Here is a 17,669-nt window from a genome sequence, read left to right as displayed (position 1 = left end):
AAAACAGCATGGACGTTCCTCAAAATGTTGAAAATAGAACTACCCTATGACCCAGCAATTGCACTACTGGGTATTTACCCTAAAGATACAAACGTAGTGATCCAAAGGGGCACGTGCACCCAAATGTTTATAGCAGCAATGTCCACTATAGCCAAACTATGGAAAGAACCCAGATGTCCTTCAACAGATGAATGGATAATAAGAGGTGGTATGTGTATACACACACACACACACACACACACACACACACACACACACACACAATGGAATACTATGCAGCCATCAAAAGAAATGAAATCTTGCCATTTGCGACGATGTGGATGGAACTAGAGGGTATCATGCTTAGCGAAATAAGTCAATCGGAGAAAGACAACTATCATATGATCTCCCTGATATGAGGAAGTGGAGATGCAATGTGGGGGTTTGGGGGGTAGGAAAAGAATAAATGAAACAAGATGGGATTGGAGGGAGGCAAACCATCAGAGACTCTTAATCTCATAAAACAAACTGAGGGTTGCTGGGGGGAGGGGGGTTTGCAGAGGGTGGTGGGGTTATGGACATTGGGGAGGGTTTGTGCTATGGTGAGTGCTGTGAAGTGTGTAAACCTGGTGATTCACAGGCCTGTACCCCTGGGGCTAATAATACATATTTTATTAAAAAATAATAAAAAAATCTTCTTGAATACCTGAAGAAATTTTATCCTGAAAATTCAATAAAGACTAGGAAATCTTTTATTGTCTATTGTGATGTTTCAGAATTTTATTAAAATGTTATTAATATAACACAGTGCCCTCCTGCATTTGGGAAGATTATCTTCTATTATGATTTAAAATTCATGTCATGTTCCATTTGCTTAGACTTTTCAGAGACATAGCTTGTCTCTATGTTCTGTGGTCCCTATACCTATTTTATGTTTATTATGTTTGCTGGAACTGTTTAATTTCTTTTTTTCCTCTGTGTTCATTGTAAAATTCTCCAGAGTTTCCTCTAGACCTATACTTCCATAAATAGCTACTGGCCATATGTGGCCATTGAATCAAAATTAATTAAAAACTTTTTTTTTTAAAGATTTTATTTATTTATTTGACAGAGAGAGATCACAAGTAGACACAGAGGCAGGCAGAGAGAGAGAGGGAAGCAGGCTCCCTGCTGAGCAGAGAGCCCAATGCGGGACTCGATCCCAGGACCCTGAGATCATGACCTGAGCCGAAGACAGCGGCTTAACCCACTGAGCCACCCAGGCACCCTAATTAAAAACTTTTAATGTAAACTTTAATTCCTTGATTGTAGTAACTACATTTTAAATGTTCAGTAGTCATTGTGGCTACTCTATTAGCTAGCACAGTTATAGATCATTCCAATTATTGCAGAACGTTCTACTGGGCAGTGCTACTCTATACTAATAATTGAGTCTCTGCTGCTTATTGTATTTATCTTATATATTTATTCTTTGTTCTGTGCTGGTCAAAGTTAGTCATAGGTTAGTCCATAGTTAGTGATATTTCCATATAACCTTTATTTCTATTTTGTATTTTTAACTTATCCTTATCCTTATACAAGGAAAAGTCTTATACAAATTTGTGTCCTTATAAATTCTTTCATAAAGTATTCTGGGGGAAGGTGCAAGGGGCTTGCTCTCTACTATAAGATATTTTTTCATCTATCATTTGCATACTATATTTTTTCATATTAATCAATTTTTGCTGAAATATATTTTCCCTTGTTTTTTATACTTTGTTTTCTGCTTCTCAAGTTACTGATACTTAACATGGAGAAATTTGTCTAAACGTATTTATGCTGATTACAATGTGGCTAAATCCCCTTTCCTCCACTTCCACTCTTTTCCCTCATTTTATGAGTGACACTGCAAAGGTCAGCAAATATGGTGTGTACTACAAATTGGCCCATCTCTTAGTTTTGTAAATAATTATATTGAAACAGAGCCACACTTCATGTACATAGTGTCACTGGCTGCTTTCACTGTGCCATAGCAGAGCTGGGTAGCTGTGACAGAGATCACGTGACTTGGGATGTTTAAATATTTACTGTCTGGCGCTTTACAGAAGAGGTTTGGTGGGGTTATGGACATTGGGGAGGGTTTGTGCTATGGTGAGTGCTGTGAAGTGTGTAAACCTGGTGATTCACAGGCCTGTACCCCTGGGGCTAATAATACATATTTTAATAAATAGATGAATGGAGGTACAGAGAAGGAAGGTACAGAGGTACAGAGAAGGAAGCATCTATAGCCCGAGGGCATGGGGTGGGCTGAGTAAAGGATTGGAAGAGACTTTTCTCAGCTAGGCCTGTGTGCAGCTTCTGTAGGCTCTGTTCTCTCTTGCACTTTTATTAAAGGTCTTCATCTGGGTTAACTCCATAATGTCTGGGATATCTCTTTACATCCAGGGATAAACTTGGGCTTCAGATCCTTCTCAATTCTAGTTGGATTTGGGCATCTGAACCTTTGCCATTTCTAAAGAGAAGCAGTAATACAAGAGGTTTCACCTTGTATTCAGGCATCAGTTGTTTCTACTTTAAAATTGCTGACAGGTATGTGATAGGTGGGGTTGACTCCCTTCTTGAGCACCTTTAGGACAAGGAGAACTTTTCCTGGGCTGTCCCTAAGGATACTGGGCTCAGCTTCAATCTGCTCCTGCAATTGCCTCAAATGGGTTTTTTATGTCTGAAGGGGTGGGTTTCCTATTTTTATAAAGCTTTCTGTGTCACCAACTCTCCTTTGGTAAGATTTTTCAGGTTTTTGTTTTCCTCAGTTTTCCCTCCGCAAGAGTATTAAGAAAGTCAGTAATAGGTGCTTTCTAGAGCCCACAGCATGCTCCTTGAAAGAGCCTTTGTATTTTTCATTGGCTAACAACCCCTGTGCGGTGTATCTTTTTGGATTTTTTTCTTTAACTTATTTGTTGTGCATATATTAGATTATGAAATCTGGTTTTCCTCTGTCATCTAAAACTGGAAGATTGTATATTGGCTTTAGAATGCCATCAGTGAAAAGCTGACCATTTGCAAAAAACTCTTTTGTATTTACTTTACACTTAACAAGGCGAAGGATTTGCAAGTGGAATAGCTAGGCACAAGGAGGCATATTTCTTTTGACTTTCATTTCTTTGAATAACTAATGTATATAGTATATACAGTTTTTATGTTTTCATTGAAAATGACCAATCAATAAAATTACACAAGAAGAGTCTGTTTTTTGTTTTTAATATCTTTTGTTAAATAACTTCATTCAATTGCAAAACTGCTTCAACAATAGTTTGTATACTTACTCTGGTAAGCTGTTTATTAGTTGGGTAACCTGTTAAAATGAGTAATTAGAGATGAGTTTATGTTGAACTAGTCTTTCAAAAAATAACTATTGCCTCATCCATTTTTTTAATGAGAAGTTCAAATACCATAAAAAATATATTAAAGATATTAGTCAAGTGTTTACAGATCTCACACCACACAGCTGAAATTTCCTCAGAGATATTTTCACTTTTCACAAGTCCAGCTACATTTAATAAGACCCTGCGTATGGACTGTGACTTGAAAATCTATTCCTTCTATTTTTTAAAAAACCTTTCAGAATCACAGCATTTTATTTTATTTTATTTTATTTTAAAGATTACACCCATTTGAGAGAGAGAGAGTGAGAGAGCATGAGAAGAGGCAGGGGCAGAGGGTGAAGTAGATTCCCAATTGGGAATCTACTTGAGCCCCATACAGGACTCAATCCCAGGACCCCAAAATCACTAGATGACTGGAAGGCAGATGCTCAACCCACTGAGCCACCCAGGCACCCCTCTTCCTTCTATTTTTTAACATAGTACATGAGTATACTCTTCAACTTGTCTGAAGTCACTGAAGTAAGTAGCATTTCATGAAGAGTTCCTGATAATGGGGTAAAATATATGACCAGATACCTAGGACTAGATACTATTTAATAGCTGAAAATTATGGCAGAAAATATTTAAGAAAAATAAGGAATTTATTATCCCACATAATTAAAAAAATCCATGGATAAGTCTTCATTGGCTTTCTTTTTAGACTTGTCCTCAGGCTCCTCAAAATGGCTCAGAGCTGATACAGAATCATATCTTTAAAAGTGTGTGTGTGTGTGTGTCTTTGTATGTGGCTTTCCACTGAAAGTAAAACGCCACACTGGCTTTCAAGACCACCCAGAATCTATACATCCAAGTTCCCTTTATTCTCTTCAAAATCATCTCACCAGCCTTGCTCTATTGCGCTCTCTCTCTCTCTCCTTTTTTTTTTTTTTTTTTTTACATTTCAGCCACACTGGCCTCTTTTATCCTTCAAACATAAGAAGTCTTTCCTACCCAGGTTTGCCTCTTCCCCCAGCACTGCACAAGGGTGGCTTCTCTCTCATCCTTCAGATGTCATCTCAGGTCAGGCAATATTCATTCCCACCCCTCCCCCATCCTAACAAACCTGCATCCTGCTCCTTCCCTACTCATTTCCTTCTAAGCATTCATCACAAACTGTCCTTATTTTTAATTTTAATTTTTTTTTAACATATCGTGTCTTCCTAACTAGAATGTAAGCCCTATGAGGCAAGAACCTTACTTTTAAGTTCACAGATGTGTCTCTGGCGCTTAAATAAAAATGAGCACTCAATAAATATTTATAGAATAAGCAAATTACTTCCAAAATCAAGCAACACAGAAACTTTCAAAGAAGAAAGGAAAAGTGTTTTTTAAACCATCCATAATTCCATTACCCAGATACAGTAACTATTATCCTTTGGTGAATGTTATTCAGTCCCTTTTCTCTGGCCATTAAAATTACATAGATAAAATTTTTAAATGTGAGTATACTTTGTACTATTTTTCTTTTTTAGATTTTTATTTTTACTTGAATTTAACAACAAAGTAGGGAATTAAAAATGAGCAGATTATTATTTATTCACAAGACATAGCTGCCCCTAAAGGATCCTTCTAAAATTAAGAAACAAGATTATGAAAAATAAGAGGTTTGAATTGTACTTTGTAACTACATGTTCCAATTTGGGGCAGTTTCTATAACTTTTTAATTATTTCAATGTTATTTACATTTTATTCCATAACCATAATCCTGAATTTATATATTTTTTTAAGATTTTATTTATTTATTTGAGAGAGAGCAGAGCAGGGAAGAGAGGGAGGTAATAGGCTCCCTGCTCAGCAGGGAGCTCTACACAGGACTCGGTCCCACGACTCTGGGATCATGACCTGAGCCGAAGGCAGATGCTTAACTGACTGAGACACCCAGGTGCTCTGATATCTTTGTTTTATAAAAATTTAAGTGGATTAAAATCATGTTCAATTGCTTTGTTTTTGCCATTAACTTCTTTATTACTGTTTTTTAAAATTTGTTATTTTTTTTTAAATATTTTATTTATTTTACAAGTAGGCAGAGAGGCAGGCAGAGAGAGAGAGATAGAGAGGAGGAAGCAGGCCACCCGCCGAGCAGAGAGCCCGATGCAGGACTCCATCCCAGGACCCTGAGATCATGACCTGAGCTGAAGGCAGAGGCTTTAACCCACTGAGCCACCCAGGCGCCCTAAAATTTGTTATTTGTTTATTTAAATTCTATTAGCCAAGTTATAGTACATCATTATTTTTTTAATTTTTTATAATTTAAAAAAATTAACATATAATGTATTATTAGCCCCAAGGGTACAGGTCTGTGAATCATCAGGCTTACATACTTTCCAGCACTCACCATAGCACATACCCTCCCCAATGTCCATAACCCACCCACCCTCTCCCTAGCCCCCTTCCCCGGCAACCTTCAGTTTGTTTTGTGAGATCAAGAGTCTCTTATAGTTTGTCTCCCTCCCAATCTCATCTTGTTTCATTTTTTTCCTTCCCTACCTCCCAAACCCCCGACTTTGCCTCTCAAGTTCCTCATATCAGGGAGATCATATGATAATTGTCTTTTTCTGATTGACTTATTTCACTCAGCATAATACCCTCTAGTTCCATCCACGTCCTTGCAAATGGCAAGATTTCATTTCTTTTGATGGCTGCATGGTATGCCATTGTATATACATACACCACATCTTCTTTATCCGTTCCTCTGTTGATGGACATCTAGGTTCTTTCCATAGTTTGGCTATTGTGGACATTGCTGCTTTTATTGGTTTTTAATTGCTCTCTTGATTGGATTTTTGTCAGAGGAGAATTTATAAGAAGGGCTCTTGGATATTTTCTTTTTTGAGGTTTTGCAGATTTAGGAGTATTAGGCTATGCCCTTTTGCAACACCCATTCGGCTCTACATAACATTTTGGGTCATCCTTTTTTCTTAGCCTCTTTTAGATATTGGCACCATCTTCTGGCATTAGATCTCCGGGAGAAGTCTAAGGTATTGTCATCATTCCCCTGTTTTCCTATTTTTGTGAATGTAATTCTTTATCCTTGATGTTTAACAACTTTATAGGCATATATGTTGCTATTAGTTCTTGTCAATTTTTCCTCCCATTGGCTACCACCTGGTATCTAGCCTCATTTCCAATACTTCTTGGAGGGTCGTGTGCACCTTGCCAACTATTTGCCCTTCTGTGACCTCATAATGCTGCTTTATATCCCTCTGGCTTGGCACACCTTAGCGAAATTCCCTCATCCCTACCCTCACTCTAACATTGCCGCTACTTATTCTAGCAGACTTAGCTCAGGCCTCTGTGAAGACTTCCTGTACTCCTCAGGTGACCTGCCACTTTCCCCTTACAACCCCCATGAAGTGTAACATGTACCTCCAGTATTGCATTTGTTACACCGACTTACCATTAATGGTTTATAGCTGTCTTACATCCAGCACTGTGAATTCCACCAAGGGGACGGACGCCTAGCTTATATCCACAAGACTGTGTAAGCAATTTAAAACAGCGTTCTTGATGAAAAGTTGGAAATGTTGGATGGATAGATAGCAACTGGACTAATTACTGAGCAGCTACTAAACCGAGAAAGTGTAAATCTGACACAATTCGAATACTATGATAAATTGAATGCTCTGCCTTTAACGGACATTAATCTTAAGCCGGATGTCGGGGTAATCAGAAATGTCAAAGACAAGCCTACAGGTGGGAAAGCCGAACTTCCGTGATGCAGGTGACAACCGTCCAGTAGAGACCAGTGTCTGCTCTCCCGCACCTCGGCTTCTCATCTAAGAAGACAGGCATGAACGGCCAGCCCTTCCCGCATTTCGTAATACCTGTAGCTGAAGCTCACCACCGCTACCCAGCAGCAAGTGAAAATTGAGCTTTTCACGGAGTCGTCTGCAGCTGGAACTCGGCGGGGCGAGCGGCTGCGCGAGGGGCGGGGCGGAGCTAGTTTTGCGCAGGCCCCGTGTGGGCGGAAGGAGCCGTAAGACTGCGCCTGCGCTCTCAGCCGACCTGCTCCACTTCCTAGGCTGGGATACCAGATCCGGGGTCTGGACGGGATGGTAGTGCAATGTCAGGTAAGGGTGGGGAGTCCTCACAGGTGCATCTGACCCCTTTTCTTCCTCCCTCCATGGGTCCGGCCCTGCTCAGCCGGATCCTCACCGTTGCCACCTTAGTGGAACCGAGTCTTACGCCCCGTGCCGCACCCACTACAACTGGTGTTGCCCCTCCGGGCTGCGGAGGCTTTCACTTCTGCTGCCCGAACCAAGGTCATGTCCTCTCCGCTAACCCCTGGTCTCCGGAGTGACGGCGTCAAAGGTTTCTAAAAGTACCCGCGACGTCGCCCCCTTGCTTCTATGATTATTCGCTTTGGCAAAGACAGTTTTCAAGTTCATGCATTTAACTGAGAGTTCTTGTGAAAAAAGGTGCTTCGTATATGAATTTGCAAACCCTCGATTATTTGCAAACCTCTGATTATTTCGTAGAGAATAATTTGCACACTGGGACAGGTGGGTTATTTAATTGGCCAGATTTCTTAGATACCAGGCTGACGGTATAGGTTTGTCCTAGGAAATACCAGTTTAACCTGTGTATCAAACCCACCAGCCTTTGCAAACGTGAGGGTATGTTGCATAACTTAATCCTTGGCAGCTGGGTTCGATGTAATGACTGAATCAAGGGTCATATGACAACCGTGAGAGACGTGTCTCATTTTTTTATTTACTTTATTTGTGTAATTTATCTCTTGACTGAGACATCAGTTCACTGCTTAAGTGTTTATAAAAGGTGCTGTCATTTATGTCAAAGAACGACTTAACCTCACGGTTAACTTGTAATTAACTTGTAATTATACTAACTTTTTGGGAGGTGATTTAATTATCTTTAACTCATAAAATTTGTCTTTGGTTAAAATAATTGGAAAGAAAGCAAGCCCACCGAGATAGAAAAGGTCTATTACTGTTACCGTTAAAGGCATTTCTTCTCCTTTACAGGTTGAAGTGTTGTATTTTGCCAAAAGTGCTGAGATAACAGGAATTCGCTCAGAGACCATTTCTGTGCCACAAGAAATAAGAGCGTTGCAGCTGTGGAATGAGATAGAAGCCCGACATCCTGGGTAGTTAAACCTTTGTAGAATACATATGATTAATACTTTTTAACACTGAAAAATGTGTAAATAATTAGAGAAAAACGCTAATTTTTATCCATGCTTAATGTCTAAAAAGTCAGTAGGTGTATTTTTTTTTGCAATTACTAATAAATTCTAGTATCTAAAAATGCATGATTTCTTAAAGTTAAAGATATTTTGCTAAAAAAAAGTATAGTGAACTGGAATACTGCCAAAGGGCATGAATATATTTGCTTTTATAATTTATAAAATACTGAAAATGTGGGTTCTGCATTTAATAACATTAAATAGAATTGTTACAAATTAAGTCAAAAACTTGTGTTTTATATTTTTTGTCTTTCCCCTTCTTTAGAGAACTCAAAGTAGAAATTTCTAAGATTAAAAGAAAAATGAAAGCTCAGAAACCTTAGCTGCTGCTGAATCGAGTTTTCATATTTGATTTTTTTTCTGGTTCTTGAAAATCTATAATTTACTGCTCTTATTCCTACCTCAAGTCCTTTCTGCAACAAAGTATGATTATGGCTTATTTGAAGGAGTTCCAAGCTTGATCTCACAACCCCAAGATCAGGACCTGAGTAGAAATCAAGAGTTGGGTGCTTAACTGACTGAGCCACCCAGGTGCCCCCACCCCCCCCTTTTTTTTTTAAAGGTTTTATTTATTTATTTGACAGATCACAGGTAGGCAGAGAGGCAGGCAGAGAGAGAGGAGGAAGCAGGCTCCCTGTTGATCAGATAGCCCGATGTGGGGCTCGATCCCAGGACTCCGGGATCATGACCTGAGCTGAAGGCAGAGGCTTTAACCCACTGAGCCACCCAGGCGCCCCCCAGGTGCCCCTTTAAGCTGCTCTTAAAGTGCCCTGATAATCAATGAAATGAGGTGGAGCCTCTGTCATGCTTTATCTTTAGCCTTATACCTGTTGGGAGACACCTGGTCTTAAATGTTGTGTAGTCTTCTTATTTTTTATTTATTTATTTTTTTTTTGAGGCAGGGAGGTGGTTGTTTAAATCCCTGAGACTACGCTCATTAAAGAGTTGTTAGCAAGTTGTTAGCAGTTTACCGTGTTCATTGCGGTGAATAAGTATGTTCTTCAAGGGATATGTACTTTCTCTGCAGAATATGAATTGGTTTAATTAGTAACTTTGCAGGTGGTGCTTCATGAAGTAATATTTAATGTGGTGTTTTTAGTTGCAGCTGAGGAGATTTGAGGTCTACTACAACATTGATAGTTCTAATTATATTTTTTTCCCTTCAGATTGGCTGATGTCAGGAATCAGGTGATATTTGCTGTCCGTCAAGAATATGTCGAGCTTGGAGATCAGCTCCTCCAGCTTCAATCAGGAGACGAAATTGCCATTATCCCCCCCATTAGTGGAGGGTAGTGCTCGTGAGCCACTTGGGTGTGTGAGACATGTTTTTCTTAACCAATTTTGTGGAAGAGGATTACATAGATGATAACTTGTATAAGATTTGCTTTAAGTATATACTCTTTGTAAATCTGTCTGCACCAGTAAAGAGTTGCCGTTGTAATAGTTGATGTAGACGGACTTATATGTACCTTTGTATCATCTCTACATCTGTTCTCTTGTAAGCAGTTTAATGTCAGTTTGACATGTTCATTCTCTCCACTTAAAATGGCTTATTGAAATTTTATTATGTGTCAGGCATAGTGCTGGATACTGGAGTATTAATATTCCTATTGTGCGGGAAGGAAAACTGAAATTCAGAGAAGGTAAAAACTTGTCTATGATCACATAGCTAGTAAGAAGCAGAGCCAACATTTGAATTCAGGTTATTGGATTCTCTGTACTTTTTCACAAATACGTTTATTCATACAGGGTAATAGCTCTCCTCGGTACAGAGAAATGTCAAAAAATTGCATAGTCAGGAAATAAAAAGATCACTGTGCCTAACAAGAAAGCTTACCATTTTCCAGGTGTAAAGAAACAGCTTTATCACGATAGCTGTGTTGCAGGTGGCCCTAGGACCCAATGCATCTTCCCAAACAACATAGTCTTTATCTAAGTAGGATGATGCATAAGAATATCTCTTAGCATAATCTGGAGAGACAGAATGAGGCTTAATTTATTGTCAACTGAAGAGCAAATAATGTAGAAATGAATGATTATCCCTAATTAAAAATTTTTCGTAAGTTAGGAATGAAGGAAACCTTTCTTACTATGATACGGGCTTTTCTCCAAAGTCAAGAGTAAATACAAAAGGTAAAACCTTGGTTTCATTAAAGAAAGGAACATTCTAAGGATGCCAGTTTATTTTTTTCACCAATTTTTTTCTTCCACTCTGCTGGAGGGCAGTGCCCCCAAAAGTGAAGAATATATATTGCAAAGCAAATTGCCCATCATACTAATAAAGACTGGATCTTTCTTAGTTCTACTATTTGGAAATAATAGAGTTTTTTGTTAGATATGTGTCTCAGTTTCACTGGGAAACTGGTCACCATATCAACACCATGATTTTAGAAAAATGCCATTTTTTTTTGTTTGGAATTTATTCAGAAAATAGTGTGCTGCCATTAAAGGTGTTTGTGTGTGTGTGTGTGTGTGTGTGTGTGAGAGAGAGAGAGAGAGAGAGAGAGGATTAAAGGTGTTCTTTGGACATATTAGAAAGATTACTTAAATAGCATTATGTATTGTTTGAAGGTGTTTGGGTTTGTATCATGTGGTTTTAGAAGCCATGTCCTTATAGAATCAAGTTGTAGGAGTTTGGTATGGTTCCAAGTTCATAGAGCATAGACCATGTTTGGGTTACCTATAAGTTCTTCTAACAATCTCAGGTGGCATGTACGGAAGGTTGAAACATCTTAGAATCCAGTGGAATGTGATTATTTGTGCTTTTCTTTTCAGTAGCTGGAAGAATAGGGAAAAGAATGTTGGATTTAGTGAGATTCCCTGATTGGAATCACCTTGAATGAGTCCTTAACTCCTCTGAGCCTTCTTTCCCAATGTAAATAAAATCCCTCAGGATTTATGATTATATCCAGACAACTCCTCGAGCAAAGTCCGACTTGCATGCCCATTCTCAGCCCCTCTGTTCCCTCCTTTGAACCCTGGGTTCTGGCCTCCCCTTAGGTTCTGGAGAACACCCTGGTCTTTCTTGTTCTAGAGGCTTTGCATTTGCCATTCCTTCTGTCTCTGCCTGGGGGCCTGTTCCCTTGTTTCTTTCCAGGACTGCTTGCTTATGTTTCAGGTTTCACTTCTAAATCCTGCCTCTTGAGAAAGGCTTTCCCTGATGCTCTTACACAGCCGCACTTCCCCAGCACCCGTGCTCTGTCTCAGAACCCTGTTTATTTTTGTGTTACCCCCATATATAATTTTTCTTTATTGCTTTGTTTCTCCATTCCTGTGTAGGTGCCTTGAGGGCAGGAGCTAGGTTTTTTGTTCCCTGGTTCTTGTCTAATGCATGAAGTTGGTCTCTTAGTGAGTATGTAATAGATGCTTGATGAATGAAATGAGAAATACGTGGCAGAGGGCTTTGTATGACACCTGGTGATAGCCATGCAGTTCATTTCCTTATTTCCTCAGTTACTTAACTGAATTATTTCTGGTTATGAAATGAGCCCAGTTCCTGTGGAGTCAGCATTGCTTCTGTTCTTCTTGTTTTTGGATGAAGAAAAAGGCAGCTTAGGTGTGGTGCACGGACATATAGCGGTTAGAGGTAACATGCGTATGGATGGAGGTGTCGATGTCTGACCTATACCTTGATGGAAGATAAGAGCAGCAATTCCAGAATTTGGAATAGACTGGCATATGAGATAGATTACATTTTAAGTGATCATGTTAATGGCAAATTCCTTTTTATAGCCTGCTTGATTGATTAGGGATATTTATAAACATGTTGAGTTTTGCTAAAATTTTACACCTGCTTATTTTTATCATTCTATCACATCTAACATATGAAAAATATTAGTTGAAAAACTGTAGGTTGGGTGTTTTGCCTCTCGTACCAATGTTAAGGTTTATTAATATCTTCTAGGGAAGATCTGAATGAAGTTGAAGAGAACTCTAAAGATATAATAAAATTCACTGCTGAGAAGCTGTCCATAGATGAAGTCTCACAGTTGGTGATTTCTCCACTCTGTGGTGCAGTATCCCTCTTTGTAGGTGAGTTGTCATTTTCACAGTTTTTGTTAGGCTGTGTGAGATGAGAAATTAGCAAGTGTTTCCCATGTTCAGGGTTAATAGAGGATTTTAAGGTACTGAGAGCAGTAAGTCAAGATTACCCATGGTGGTGGGTAGAAATTTTTTTGGTTCTTCTTTTATTTTAGTAATCTTCAGATTAACCTATGTTAAAGGCATTAAAGGAGTAGGATAAAAGTCATTATTAATAGGGAGAATTCTGTATTTTCCAAATATTGAGGGGGAAAAAATAGTGATGATACTAACTTAATGATAATCCTTGGAGCATGTTTCCCATCTTGGTTTGTCCTATAAGTGTTTTTAGTCATGCTTGCCTAATCAGTGTCATTTTATTTCTTTATCTTTGTGATAATTATTTTTTCTTTTCTTTTCTTTTTTTTTTTTTTCCAAGATTTTATTTATTTATTTGACAGAGTGCACAAGCAAGGGGAGTGGCAGGCAGAGTGGGTAGGGAGAAGCAGGCTCCCCACTGAGCAGAGAGCCCAATGTGGGACTCAGTCTCAGGACCCAAGGATCATGATCGGAGCTGAAGGCAGACTTAACATCCAGACGTCTCTATTTTTTATTTTTCTAACCAAGTTTTTGTTCTTAGAAAATTTGAAAGCATTTTTTAGACAAATTGGTATATGCTGCCTGTCTACTAAAAGATAATCCTCTTTTCTATTAATGTGTTATTTCTATTGTAAGGAAAAACCTTATTTTAATAATATTCTTTTTTTTTTTCTTTTAGGGACTACAAGAAATAACTTTGAAGGGAAAAAAGTCATTAGCTTAGAATATGAAGCATATCTCCCAATGGCAGAAAATGAAATCCGAAAGATCTGTGGCAACATTAGGCAGAAATGGCCAGTCAAACACATAGCAGTGTTTCATAGACTTGGGTATGATTTCCTTTAGCAATTTAAAAGTTAATTGCAGTTGTTTTCCATCTTTGGAAGATTCCAGAATCAGAATTGGTACATAGGAATCCTGTATTACCATGAGAGGAAGGTTTGTGTATGATTCTGGCAGACAGAGTGGAGATACTCTGGGTGTTACATTGTAACATTTGGAGAGTGGCTGATGCTGTAACAAAGTCCAAATGTGCCAAAACTGGAAGGCCCAGCACAGATGGCCTGTGCTAATGTGTGCTAAAGTCCTTAAGGCCTTTTAAGAATTGTTTCATAGTTTGCACTCAGCTTGTATGACAAGTCTGTTAATAGATTTTTTTTTTTATGTAAATGCTTTTGAAGGTCACTAAATTAGTTTGCCTTTTCGTACCACTAAGAAGAGTGGCGTTCCACGCTTTAAATAGAACCCAGCAATAGGGACTCCATTCTGTGATATTCCATTATTTTATTATTAACAATTATAATTTTATTAATAATTTTATCCATTCTATATTTATTTCTGTTTAATATTTTAAACTCTACATTATACTCATGCAGTAAGTTTGTGTTTCTAGGCATTACCTGGCACTATACCTTATCCAAACCAGAAACAGTGAAAGGTCTTTTTCTCAGTGCCCTTCAGACAGGTTTAATGGATCGATGCTAACAAATTAGCCACAATCTTTGCATCTCCTCTGCTGAATGCGGTTGGGATCAATTACTGTTTTTTTAACTAATGTGGAAGTTTATATAAAACAGAACTGGATGTTTAGTTGTAAGAATGCTTTACTGGAATTTTTTTTTTCATCTGTTTAGTAGATTCTTTAACTAGATTCAGAAGAAATGGCATTTTTTTTTCTTTCATTTTGTCAAAGCTCAGTTCCAGTATCAGAAGCGAGCATCATCATCGCTGTGTCCTCAGCCCATAGGGCTGAGTCCCTCCAAGCTGTGAGCTATGCCATCGATAATTTAAAAGCCAAGGTGCCCATATGGAAGAAGGTAAGAAAATATCTATTTTTGCCATTTGGACATGATTTTTCTTACAGATTTTTAAAAACCTAATGAGGTGACAGCTTCTATTCATGGGGCTTTCCTGACTCTTTAGAGTCATGTGTTTTTTAATCTGTAGGGTGTTTATGTAGTGTTTCCTTCCGAAGGTTTGTTAAACATGAAAAGGACATGCCCCAAAGAATGCATGGCTCAGATTAGGCCTCAGTAGATGGTAACAGCTAGAATTCCTAGTTGGGACTGCTCCATTGGTTCATATATGAATTCATTTTCTTTGGATTAGAATTCCCTTGAATTTCTTTTGGAGAGTGGGAATAATGCATGGCTATTTAGGCAGTAGCTAAAACAGATTTCTGAAGGCAAAAGAGCAAAGAACTCTAGAATTTTTTTTTAGGAAAAGGAAAGGGTGGGGTATTGCCTCTTTGGAGAAAATGCATAGTGAGTAGATTTTTAAAATAGATTTAGGAAATTCTAGCTCATTTTATGTCAACATATCAAACCAATCAAGAAGAGCAAACCTCTGGTCAAAAAAGACATTCTGAAGGGATGAAAAGACCCAACTCCCTAATTTCTTCCCTGGTGTAATAACAACAGTGGGATTATTCTGAATTCTCAAACTTGTAATTGCACTTAAGAGTCTAGAATTGCCTGCAGCATTTTGGCTGGTAGCAAAGCTGAGGAATGAATTAACTGCTCAGATCAGAAAGCCAGACCAGAGGACCAGAGGGTGAGTCTTTCCTAGGAGCCTACCACCTCAGTTAGTTGTGGAGATGAGCAAATGGGACTCTGACACAGGGCCTATGAAATTCAGTACTGTATTTTCTGAATAAAAACTGAAACCCGTTCTTATAAGGGGATGCTAGTGAAGCTCAGATAGATGGCGGCTTTGCTATGAACAAAGCTGCCACAATTTTGATGGACTACATGAGCTCGTTTCCTGAATAGAGTGAGGTAGGAAGAGCATTCTACATTGAGTTGTGAGCCTAGGTGGCAGAGATAGTTTTCTTCACAAGGGAGGAGGAAGGGACACCCCACTGATAGAAGGTAATGAGAGGGTAGGCCTCCAGAATAAGAGAGTGGGCAGGAGTTGGGGCATCCTCTCCTTTTATACCTTGAGGACTAGCTGAGCTTTCTATTTGCTTTTCTGTCTGTGGAGGGTGAGAAGGGTATACAGGTGTTCAGAGGAAAGTCAGATTTGGATTTCTGTCCCTTAGGAATAGAATTTGGCAGGAGAGTGAGAATAGTGATACATTCTTGTTCCACTCCCTTCCAAGAAGTATCTAAATTCTTGTGGGGTTCTAGTCCCACCTGTGCTTTGATGTCATTGGTGATCTAGGCAACGGGTAGGCAGGTAGGTGGGGCACACACTCACAGTTGTCAATAAAGTGCAGCCCAATCTACTTAGAAACTTCGTGGGTGGTCACTTAATTTCACACCTAATGCAAATACCCCTTTTGCCTACAGAAAAATATTTAGAAATGTTGAAGTAGTAGATATGTTTGGAAAGAAAAAAAATGTTTAAAACCAAATATCTTTCATTTTCCCTGCATGACCTTGCTCAGGCGGTCTCCTGATGTGGCCCCAAATGGAATTGTTTATTCCATTTTGTGGTTGCACCTTGTCTTGTTAGGTTTTCTTGTGTATTGTTGTGTAAGGACTTGTATAAGGACACCCACTGGATTGGGAGTCCTTAAATTTAGGGAACATGTTTATTCATTTTTCTACGCTTAGTGCCTTATGCAAATGTTTGTTGGATTGTTAGAAGAGTAGCAGATTTAAATAGATATAATATTAATTTGCCTGTATTATTCAGATGTAGTTGAATTTATTAAGCCACTCTGTTTTGTATACCTGTTGTGGTTCTTTTTTTCAGGAAATGTATGAAGAATCATCATCATCCTGGAAAAAAAACAAAGAATGCTTTTGGGCAACTGGTGATTAAGTCACACATTTTTTTTTAAGAGTACTAAAATTAAATTTGGTAAACCTCTGTCTTTAAACATATTTTGATTTTTCTTCTCCAGAAGTTAAGACAGTTTAATGAAGTACAGTCTCTTATGTTACACCAGTAACATGTGACAAAAGGGAGACAAAAAATAAGTGGGTGTTCAGGATGAGGGCTTAAGGGGAACCAGAGATAGAGGAAAGGCTTTAGAGAAAAGGTGGGAGAGTCATTGAAAGGTGAGGAAAGATGCCTGTGTTGGACATACTCTTCCATGAAGTAGGAAGTTCAGATTGCTTATGTTTTAGTATTTTTCAATGAGAACTAAAATGAAAAGGATTTTGTTTTCTTTGGCAGTAATAGTAGATGGTCAGTGAGTGAAGTATTTTGTGATTTTGTGGATGGTTTTGTCCTTTGGATATGATATTAGAGTCACAATTTATTTCAGTTTGTTTTGAGAAATAGTGGTCAAGAAGCCAGTACTTTGAGTCTTGATCTTCAATCCTTGAATGAACCTACTGGAGAATTTGAAAAAGGGTTCCTGAATGTCTGACTCCAGCTGTTCCTGTGTTTTCCACTGCTACATCTGTCAACCATGCCAGCTCTCCATTTCTCTTGGACTGCTGCTGTGGCCTGCTGACAGTCCCCTGCTGCCATTCTTCTGCCTCCCACTGAGTCAGTCCCTCAGAACCTCCTGAGAGCCAATCCCGTTCTAGAAACCCACAGTCCTCACTGTGGCCTATAGTCTGTGATTGGGCACCGGCCTGCCCCTCACTCACCCCCCCGCCCCCATTTTTGCTGTGGCTTATTTTGTCACAGGGCCCTTACTTGTTCCTTTTTCTAGAATGTTCTTCCTCCAGGTATTCCCACAGTCTGCTTCCTTACTTTATTTCAATCCCTGGTTACATGTTACCTTCTCACAGAGCCTTCTCTGACTATCCTATTTCAAACTAGAGTCCTGTTCCTTTACTTTCCCTTCTATCTTGTGGCCCTTAATGCTACCGGATGGACTATATCTCTTAGTTTTCTCCATCACTAGACCTTAGACTTGTTGAGGTCAGGGAGTCCTGTCAAATTCCTGACCCCTACCATGCACTGAGAAGTGCTGTTGGTGTTAAGTATTATGCCCCAGATTAAACACACTGGACATACGTATAGTTGTAGCACTTAGAGTTGTGTGAGGGTGTCTGGCTGAA

General features: G+C 38.9%; 1 protein-coding gene across 2 annotated transcripts; it reads left to right on the top strand.

Annotated features, from left to right (window-relative positions):
• Positions 1-8,373: 8,373 nt before the first annotated feature.
• Positions 8,374-16,531, top strand: MOCS2 (molybdenum cofactor synthesis 2). 2 transcript variants are annotated; one of them, XR_004381953.1, is made up of 7 exons: positions 8,374-8,487; positions 9,753-9,897; positions 12,491-12,618; positions 13,385-13,535; positions 14,399-14,522; positions 15,162-15,258; positions 16,405-16,531. XR_004381953.1 is itself a non-coding variant. In XM_032851457.1 (6 exons), exons 2-6 carry the CDS (start codon positions 9,800-9,802, stop codon positions 16,471-16,473), a joined length of 570 nt encoding a protein of 189 aa, XP_032707348.1. In that variant the 5' UTR covers positions 8,374-8,487; positions 9,753-9,799; the 3' UTR covers positions 16,474-16,531. The 2 variants fall into 2 exon arrangements, 1 of the variants encoding a protein (XP_032707348.1); XM_032851457.1 differs by lacking the exon at positions 15,162-15,258.
• The last annotated feature ends 1,138 nt before the right edge of the window (positions 16,532-17,669 follow it).

The sequence above is a fragment of the Lontra canadensis genome, unplaced genomic scaffold, assembly GCF_010015895.1.
Source record: "Lontra canadensis isolate GAN:19392208 unplaced genomic scaffold, GSC_riverotter_1.0 scaffold5, whole genome shotgun sequence".
NCBI lineage: Eukaryota > Metazoa > Chordata > Mammalia > Carnivora > Mustelidae > Lontra > Lontra canadensis.
Note: the sequence above shows the minus strand (reverse complement) of the source record. Positions and strands in the feature narration are given on the sequence as shown.